At 45.5% G+C, this 9,299-nt stretch overlaps 1 protein-coding gene across 3 annotated transcripts in view; it reads right to left on the reverse strand.

Annotated features, from left to right (window-relative positions):
* Window positions 1-4,910, reverse strand: part of ETFA (electron transfer flavoprotein subunit alpha) — a 33,648-nt gene extending 28,738 nt beyond the window's left edge. For all 3 annotated transcript variants that reach the window (XM_086620211.1, XM_086620210.1, XM_086620209.1), the window contains exon 1: window positions 4,872-4,910. In XM_086620211.1, the coding sequence (XP_086476337.1) occupies window positions 4,872-4,910 (39 nt within the window). The remainder of the gene's footprint in view (window positions 1-4,871) is intronic.
* Between the last annotated feature and the right edge of the window lie 4,389 nt (window positions 4,911-9,299).

The following is a 9,299-nucleotide window of genomic DNA, read 5'->3' on the forward strand; positions in this document are numbered from 1 at the left end:
CCAAACTATTGAAAACAATGCCTTGAGAGAGAACAGCACTTGGCACTTGTGTCACAGAAGGCTCCTGGTGAAAACCCAGCTCTCAATTACAGTTAAACATCCTGTAAACTTGGGAAATGGAGTGGCTTCTCAAGCATGCCAGTATATTACGAACACATCTCCCAGCAACCAGTAGAACTGGAAATTTATCTCACCCAGGTTGAGATACAAATCGAAGCTAGGCACCTATGTTCCCTCTACAGCAGAAACATCTACATTTCCTCTCTGGTGGAAACTCCAGACAGTGATTCAGTTTATACTAAAATAAACATCTATGAAGGAAAACCGTCTGGAGTTTCCAACTCCCCTCCTCTCCTCCCCTCCCTCCCCAGCATTTACTGTAGAGAAAACCTGGCCTCTCACTTCCAGATGTCTAAAAGCTGGTTAAGATTAACCTAGACATGCCAGATATATCAATTAAGCCACTCACAAAGTACCAACGGATTCGCTGAAGCTATCTTCTAAAGTTTCCCCATAGCATCTTTTTGTTCCCCACTTGAGAAACTCAGCAATGTTTTCCAAGCAGCGTGTGAAAAATTTAAGCATAGTATCAGAATTTCTAGACTTTAGACTAAACAACTCAGACTACTCACTGCTACCGTTCCATTCAAACGTTACAAAATCTAGACATGCGCTGTACACGTGCACAGATGTACCACACACGAAGCCAGCATCCCATACATCCAAAATAATCATTCCGTTTGTGCAGATGATCTGCTCTTCACAGCAACGCTGATGCAAACTCAACGTGTGTTGGTCTTTCAGCACATAGACAGGTCACCTGAACAGTACACAAGCAAGCCCAGCACCTCTTAAACATGGATTTGCTGCTTATATGCTACAAAACATATAGATCAACAGACAAAAGTGTTGCAAATCTTTGCTTGGTGAGACTGGTGAGCAGACAGGTGTCAATGGCCTCCGCGGTTGACAGCTAACGGCCTGCAGTCTGCTCTACGGGTGCCCACTGTAAAGCAGCAACTATGAGATTAGCTCTAGAAGTAACACACGTGGCAGACATAGGAACAAAAGATGGGACAGCCAAAAAGTCTTTCCAGAAATGCAGAAGGTCCAGCAGAAGTGTATTGTACATGGCCCCACACTCCAAATATGTAAGAATATAAAACAGGCTGTTGGAAACTCCACCCAGGAAACTGAAGTCTGCCTCCCAACCCCTTCAGAGGAACCACTGGATGTTTTGGGAACTAAACCAAAATAGAAATTCACAAGGCAAAAGCACCTAACAACTGGATCCACAAAGGTTTTCTTAGCTGCAAAAGCAAACTGGCCAGATTTTTAAGACTGCTTAACAGGAATTATGTATCTCATGGAAACCCATTACCACTGGGAAAAATTCCCAAGAAATTACTCCAGAAACTACGAATCGGGGTATTACTAAAGATAATGGCTACATTCTTATACAACCAAACAATGCCTAATTCTGTTAATAGACAGTCTTGTAGCTGCAAAGCTTAGGAAAAAAAAAGTACCCGAGAAGCTCAGGGAGAGGAGGGAGCTCTAGCAATAAAGCTTATACTTCTCCTAGAACCTCTGTAGAGATCTGGCTACAGAAGAGGTCTAAGTAACAGCTATTTAACTCCAGGAAACGCTAGCTAGAAAAACAACACTAAAGGCACCTGAACTGAAAAGCAGCTATAACTGCAGCAAAGAACAAAATAAATAAGAAAACACAAAAATATTTATGAATCACAATAAAGACTAAAGACTTAAAATTAAAAAGGAATTGAAGCAGCAACAGAAAGATGTAATACAGAAGAAACTTTTCCAGATATATCCCATGCAAATCATTAACAAAAATCAAAGCAACAAAGCTGTTTTGAGATAGACAACACTACTGAAATTGAACTCAAGACAAATGAATACATTTTAAAAGTTAGTAATCTGAGCTTATCGATGACAATTGAAGGATATATACAAAGTATTCCCTAAGACTAGAAACGGAGCCCAGTACCTTCTGAGTAAGGTGTGTTTCAGGCTATTAAACCTATTTATCTGAAGCATCTCAGGCTAAAAAAAAAAAAAACAAAAAAGAAACCCTCACATGCATCATGAGATATATATGACTGAAATAAAATCCACCATTGTCAGAAACACCAGGAAATTGAAGCTCTGAACAAATCAACAGGAATGCAAAGACTCGACAGCTGTGAAAGCTGGGTCCCTCCAAAAGACTGTAAAGATAAAATAAGAGTGCCTGCTCAATATCACTAAAAATTAAGCAAATTACATTTCATTTTATTCAAAACCTGCTATATGGCAAAATACTATACTGCAAAGTGAGAAAGAAAACCTGAGATTTAAGACTGCTTTCACCTGAGGACCCCAACAGCTTCATGAGAACATGCCTATTATTTTGTTTAAGCCTACTCCAAAGCACCTCTTGCCTCCAAAAAAAACACACTGTAGAGGCAAATGCAACTTTTACTCTATTTGGACCTTTAAAAGAACAGCAGAACCCTGAAATACGATACAAAGCAAAACAGTTTTCTTAAGAAAAGAAACAATGTCTTTCATTCTTTCACTCTACTGCTGGAGTTTTTTCAAGGGAGTGTGGAGGTAGAAGTGAGGGAGACCAAGAGACTTGTTTATGACTCGAAACAGTCAAGACTAGCACTATACTTCATGACTATCCTTAGGATAAATTCTAACTTCAATACAGGTTGAATGACAACCGGATACAAAATTAAAGGCATCAGTATTATATTCACCTACAATCCACCTGAGGCCGAACTGCTGTGTAACGTCATATAGGAAAAAAAAAAAGACAAAACCCAACATTGCGAAGAGGCAAAAAGGCAGACATTTGCTTATCTCATAAAAACAATAAAGAACGGAGAACATTAAGGGAATACATTATCTGTATGTTGTTTTATAAAGGTAGGAATGTGTGACCTCAACATGCGCCTTAACTAAAAGTCTGCAGGACAATCCTGATGATCACAATTTCATATCATTACAGGTTTGGAAGGGACCTCAAGAGCTCATACAAAGCTATCCTCCACCAGATCCTAAGCAATCGTATCTATGCTATTTCCAACGTATTTGTATATTTTATTGTTAGTGTGTTCCAATGATCAATGTACTTTTTGTTCCTAGGCAACCTATCCCAAAAACTTGCTATCCTTTCAACTAGAAAGGACTTCTTAATGTCTATCTTAACTCTCTGTAGCTATCTTATATAGCTCTCTTGCAATGTAAGCCAACTGTTATTATTTTATCATCCATGGACCAGTGAAATGGCTTATTCCCCTCTCTGCACCAATTTTCTGTGTACTTGCGGTCTCATATTCCTCCTCAGTCCTCCTATCTTTAAGTTATACAACTCTAACTTTCCTTTGTTGCTCACACTTTACGGTCTCTCGCATGCTGTTTTTCTCTAGACTCTATTCACTCCTGAACTGCACAAGCGTTAGCAGCACTGAACTGGAGTTTGCTTTGCTTCTCTTGCAGACTATACCGTTACCCACATCCTGAAGGCGCACACAATGTTTTATTGGCTTCATTTCATAAATGTATGACTTTAGATGCATATGGTTGAAAAACAACGAGCTGACCTGATGTTTTCAAGACATGAAACTGAACTGTGCATTCATCATCAGAGTAAAGTATTATTTACACAGCAGTTATCGTATGTTCTAGGGGCTCTGGAGATCACCGAGACCTTTGCTCTGGAAAGCCTACAGCCTAACAATAACTGAGAGATGTTCATTATTACAACAGTGATAATTTTGAGATTAACTAAATCCTGTATGTCCTGGTCTACCTTTGCTCTTCTTTTAAGCCATTCTTAGTACTTGACACCAAGTAATATATGCCTAATTATTATTTTAGAGCTGTAGAAAACTGTAACACTTGTAAAAGCCTTGGAGAGCTCAAAAAGAAACTTGTGAGATTTAAAGCTCTTTTAGAAGGGTTATTTACACACAGTTCTAGTGGAGGCAGTGTCTCCTAGTGCAAGCTACGAGACCGAGCAGATATTCAGGGACGTTTCATGAATCATCTACTCCAACTAACCTTGAGTTCACCTAGTCATTAAATTTGGTAACATAGCTACCGTGACACATCAAGCAGCAAATGGCCTCCAAAAGCTCAGCACTCCTCCCAGCTGAACATTATGAAGGTCACAGAAAAGCAACAAGTGTTTCACATTAGCTCCATCCACAGATTGCACGGGTTAAAGCAATCACACTTCTGCACAGCTGAGTTCATGTGACTGAGAAACGCTGTATTAATTAACCTCTCGACACCCTGGAAAGCCTCTCCTTGAGCCACAAATTTCTTTACAACGCTGTCAGAGTTTGCAACAACAACCTCCAAGAGTCTTTTCCAGCTGTAAGGAAAGTACTCCTGTTCCTCGACTAGTCCTGTATGAGGGCGGACAAGAGCGAGCACTCCGAGAAATTTCAGGCTTCCCTTATTACCACGTTAGCCCTTCACACATTATAACAATCCTCAACTCTTGCCTGCCGGGAGCACTGGAAACGGCCTCTTAAACACCCGGCAGCCGCTCAGAAACTTTACGTTTAGCAGCCACTGTGTGGAAGAGAAGCGGGGTCCGGCAGAGGGGGTCGGGTCCGGCGCCGCCCGTTGCCCGCCCTCCGGACGCCCCCTCGGCCACGGCCGCCGGGCGGGCCCACGGCGGAGCTCGGCCCCGCGCTCCGCCCCGCCACCTCTGCCCCACTGGGCAGGGGCCCAGCCGGCCGGGGCGGACAGAAGACAACCAGCCCCTCACAGCACCCCGCGGGGGAGCGGGCCGCCCCGGGGCTGAAGGGGCGCGCGCGCTTCCCGCCCTGCCCGCCGCCCGCACTCACCGCCCGCCTCAGGCGCTGCGCCGCGACCGCCCGCAACATGGCTCCACCGGCGCGGCCCGCGCGACTCTCGCGAGAGCCGCGAGCCGCCCCGCCCCGCCGCCTCATTGGCCGGAGCGGCGGCCCAATCAATGCGCGGCGGCGGGAGCGGGGCGCGCGGGACCGGCGGCGGGGCGCGCCCGTGGCGCGGAGCGATCGCAAAGCGGCGGGGCGCGGAGCGGACGGTTCGTTGTTGCGAGCGGCGGGGAGCTGGGATGCGTCGGCACCGCGACCCGCCGCCGCGGGGACCGCGCGGAGGGCTCTGCAGCCTCGGCGCGCGCCTGGCGTACCCGCTGCTCGGGCCGTACCGGAGGGCAGAGTGAAACGGTTGCGGTTGTTAAGGGTGCGCGTCCGGCGCCAGCGGAGCACCTCGAGGGACAACGGGCACCAGTCCATCTCGCAGCATGCGTCCCTTCCCGCCCAAACTGACTTGTCACCAACACCCGCCTTTTCCAGTGTGCTTTTTCCCTTTACCCCGCGTTGTTCCCGCAAAGAGTTAAAGCCCTTTGAAGAGAAGAAAACAATAGGAAGTGGAGTTATGCGTGCAGCTGCCTATGCTCCAGACCAAATCCTATCCCAAGCCAATAAAAACGTGCCTCGTGAAGAAAAAGAAGGGGAAAAGTCTTCATTTGCAGCTGTGGAGCCAGCAGAAATCTGGGAGACCACAGCTGCCCCGACGCTGGGGGCATGCCCAGGCCTAGGGCTGCCTATGCATTGCCAGACCCCACCAGCCACACTCCCCATGGCATGAGATGCACAGCGAGAGCAAAGGAGATAACGTGGGGACAGAGCGTGGGGTGCACCAGAGAGGCCAGATGTCACAGCACTTTCCAAACATCGTGACCCACCAGTTGTCCAAGTGGTCTGACAGCTCCCAAGACCAGACAGGTGATGCCAGCCCCGGACCGCATCCCCTCACCAGGGCAGATTTACAGCTGCCTCACCCACAGCCCTGCGCTCAGCCCTGCCACGGCACTGGAGAACAGCTCATTTGTTCTGAATAATTTATACTTTTTTTTTATTATTTATTATTCCAATTTCTCAGAACCAAGGCAAGATGTTTTGTGCCGGGCTGGGACTTGCTATTTTTGTTTTTTCCATACCTCCAGATTTTTTTCCAGGTGACAAGGAGAAGGATTTACAAATCAATGAAGCAAAATGTTCCAGGCCAGATTCGCTGCTAAAGTACGTGCTGTGGCTCTCTAAAAACCTCGTGTCCTGGAGAAGCTGGCAGGAGCTGCCATGCTGGAGTGACCAGCAGCCCCAAGCACACGTGAATTTGGGACATTCCCGAGCAACTTCCTGTCCCAGAAATCACTAGTGAGCCACGAATGCAGTTTCTTTCTTCTCATCCTGAAGTGGTTTAGAGAAAAAACAAAAGCAACACACCAACCACCATGAACCCTGAACAATTATGGCCATTGAGCCGTTCTTCCAAGAATAAGCGGTGATCTGCAGCATGTCAGCGATTCGTTCTGCATTTCTGAGGCACTCCGTGGAAAACCAAAAGGCAAATTGATCAAAAAGGCTCTTCGGCTTTGCCACAGGCTTGGCACAGGATCACCTTTTAAATTTATTCTGCCACATGATTTTCCTAGCAGATGCCAAGTAGTACTACTGCTTTACAGCAAAGCTAACCAGGTCCAGCAATGCAAGTGTCTGAACGGACAATTTACTCTGTCTCAAATCTCAAATGCCTCTGTAATAGAGGAAAAGCAGCTGTACTGCATATGCCAGCTTCCTGGCCCTGGAGCACTACCTAAACTCCCCAAGTCCTGAGGGAGGGCTGCGGAGGGAAGAGCTGAAGGAGGTGGCAAACCTCCTTCAGGGCCTGTGCCTGATTATGTGTGTTAAAGTAGCTCCAGGGCTGCTCTAACTTCTGCCTGGGTCTGGCTCCACCCTGCAGCCAGTCCCCAAAAAATGAAGAAAATGGTGTTTGAGGCTCCTGTGCATCTCCTGGATTGAGCAAACGACTGAGTAAAAAAAAAAATTTTCGTGAAGGTGAGGGGAAGGAGAATTTTGCTGAAGTCACAGGACCCTGAGATGGGTTTGAGAAGAGGATAAAGAGGTGAAGCAGCTCTTAACCACCCGTCAAAGTGTCAGTAAAGGTGCGGTGTAACTCTTTAGAGGTGTGAAGTTTTAAACAGTATAGAAATCCCTGTCTGCACCCTAGGTAATCCAACAAAAGCAAAATAAGGACACAAAAAAAAGAACATCCTGGGCATACTTAATTTAGCCATTATGTCTTTCTAATTAAAGTGCTACTCATTAAAATCGTGGCACGCAATTTCATAATCCTATTTTAAGCTCCAAAACTGAGCTTCTGACATGGACATCTCACGGGGACAAAATCTTTAATAAAAGAGAAACAACATGTGTGCACCTAAAAACCCAAAAGCACAAAAATAAACAAACTCATCTCATCCGAGTTTGTTTTTTAAAACCTCAGACTGAAACAAAAGTGAGCCACTATCAAAACTGACCTAATTGCATCATAGCTCTGAATAAATGGATCCTTTCTCTATGTATCTGGCTTAATAGCATGTATCATATTTTCATGAGCAGAGTGACACTGCCGCCCTTCGGATCAGATTTCAAGGTGTAGTGTCACCAGCCCAGAGACGTGACAGGCTCTTGTTATGTTTTCTGTTTATAATTTTGACTCAAAACCTCAGCAACACTTCAGATGCACCTAATCCTTATTGAAACTGGCCTGATGCGGATTACACTCTGAAGCACAAAGGAAGTCTTTATCACTTATGGTCAGTGTTTTAGGAGCTTATAACTGTAATCAGGTAGGGATTATATCAGCATGATCCATATTAGCCAAACTGTGGCAAAAAACTTTTTTCTATTTGACCTACCTAGAGCACGACTACAATAAAAATGGTATAACATGCAACGAACAGGTGCTGCTGGAGGTGGAGGCACCATCCACTGAAGGCAGAGGATAGTACTTTGTCTTTGAATGAAAAATTAGTCATTAATTAGTGGAAGCAGACCCTTGTATGGTGCATCGTTATCCAGGATTATTTCATTAGGATCTGCTGACCCAATTTCTGCATTGGAAAGGGAATTACATTTTTTCACACTATAGGGAAGGCAAAAAAGAAAAAAAAAATCAATAACACAGATTACTCAAACTTTTAAAAATACAGTTGCAAACAAGAGCAGGTATCTGTACTGGTATTTCTACAAAAGCTAAATGAAATGAGAGCCATTACAAATATGTAATCATGTCTCCACTAGAATCGGATTTCGATTCCCTTAAAATACATAATTCCTAATTAAAACATATGGAATCCAGCTAATACAGCCTCATGACTAAGGGATTTAGTGAAGGGCAGGAATTTTTTTATTACTCCTATGATGGTTCCCTCTGTTACGGGTCATCCTTAGCTTACTCCTCCTGCAATTGCCCTGCGGAGAGCTGACTCAGATAAATTAAAAGAGCTTCATTTGGGAAGCTTCCCCAACACACGAAAGGATTCACCTCCTAATCTGTCAAAATCCAATAAACGTTAAAGCAACTGCAACCTGCTTATGGCTCAGCGGGGCTCTCTGAGCTGACAGGCAGGACCCACAGCCCAGCACCAGCCAGACAGCAGTGAGGAGGAACAGGACAAAAACCCACCTCAGAAGTGGCAGCAGGAGAGATCTCTGCCACTCAAACATTTCACACCCAAGCACTGCAAGCTCACACAACCAAATTAGTTCAGCCACCCCAGGACATTGCCCATCCCCCTGCACTCACTCACCCCTTCCACACAGCCACAGATATAGGACCCTCTGCATGATGTGGGACACGTCTCCCTGGAGTCTTGCTCTCTGCTTCTCATCTTCACTGGCACCAAGATACATCTCAACATGTCTGACATTTGAGTTCCTTTATAATAAAACACCACACAGGTGTGCTTAATGCTCTGCCCAGATCATCTTACAAGCACTCACCTGTGTGTCTCAGATCAGCAGATGGACTTTCATGAGGCCTTACAGCAGCCCTCTGAAAGGAGACAACACCATGAACCCTATTTCCAAAGTGGGGAACAGAAGAGCTCCCCCAAAAACACCCCATAGCAGGGACAACCCTTCTGCTGAGCCTACAAAACCACCACAGGCAGGTGTTTTCTCTTTCTTATAAACTCCTCTCACTTTCCATGTGCCAATCAAGTAATGAGGGAGTCAGGGAGCAACCTCACATCACATGTGCTGCATATTCCTAACGAAGGAGATCACCAGAGGAGTTAAACAAGCCCCTTCTGCCAAGGTCATGGGCAAAAAGGGACCCTCATAACTTCCTGTAAGCAAAGGCTCAGATTACCTTGGAAGGCAGCTTCTTCCTGGGAGTGGCAATGGTTTGTGCAGAGGATGAGGGAAGCGACGCCGGTGGGA

The sequence above is a fragment of the Tauraco erythrolophus genome, chromosome 14 (genome assembly GCF_009769465.1).
Source record: "Tauraco erythrolophus isolate bTauEry1 chromosome 14, bTauEry1.pri, whole genome shotgun sequence".
NCBI lineage: Eukaryota > Metazoa > Chordata > Aves > Musophagiformes > Musophagidae > Tauraco > Tauraco erythrolophus.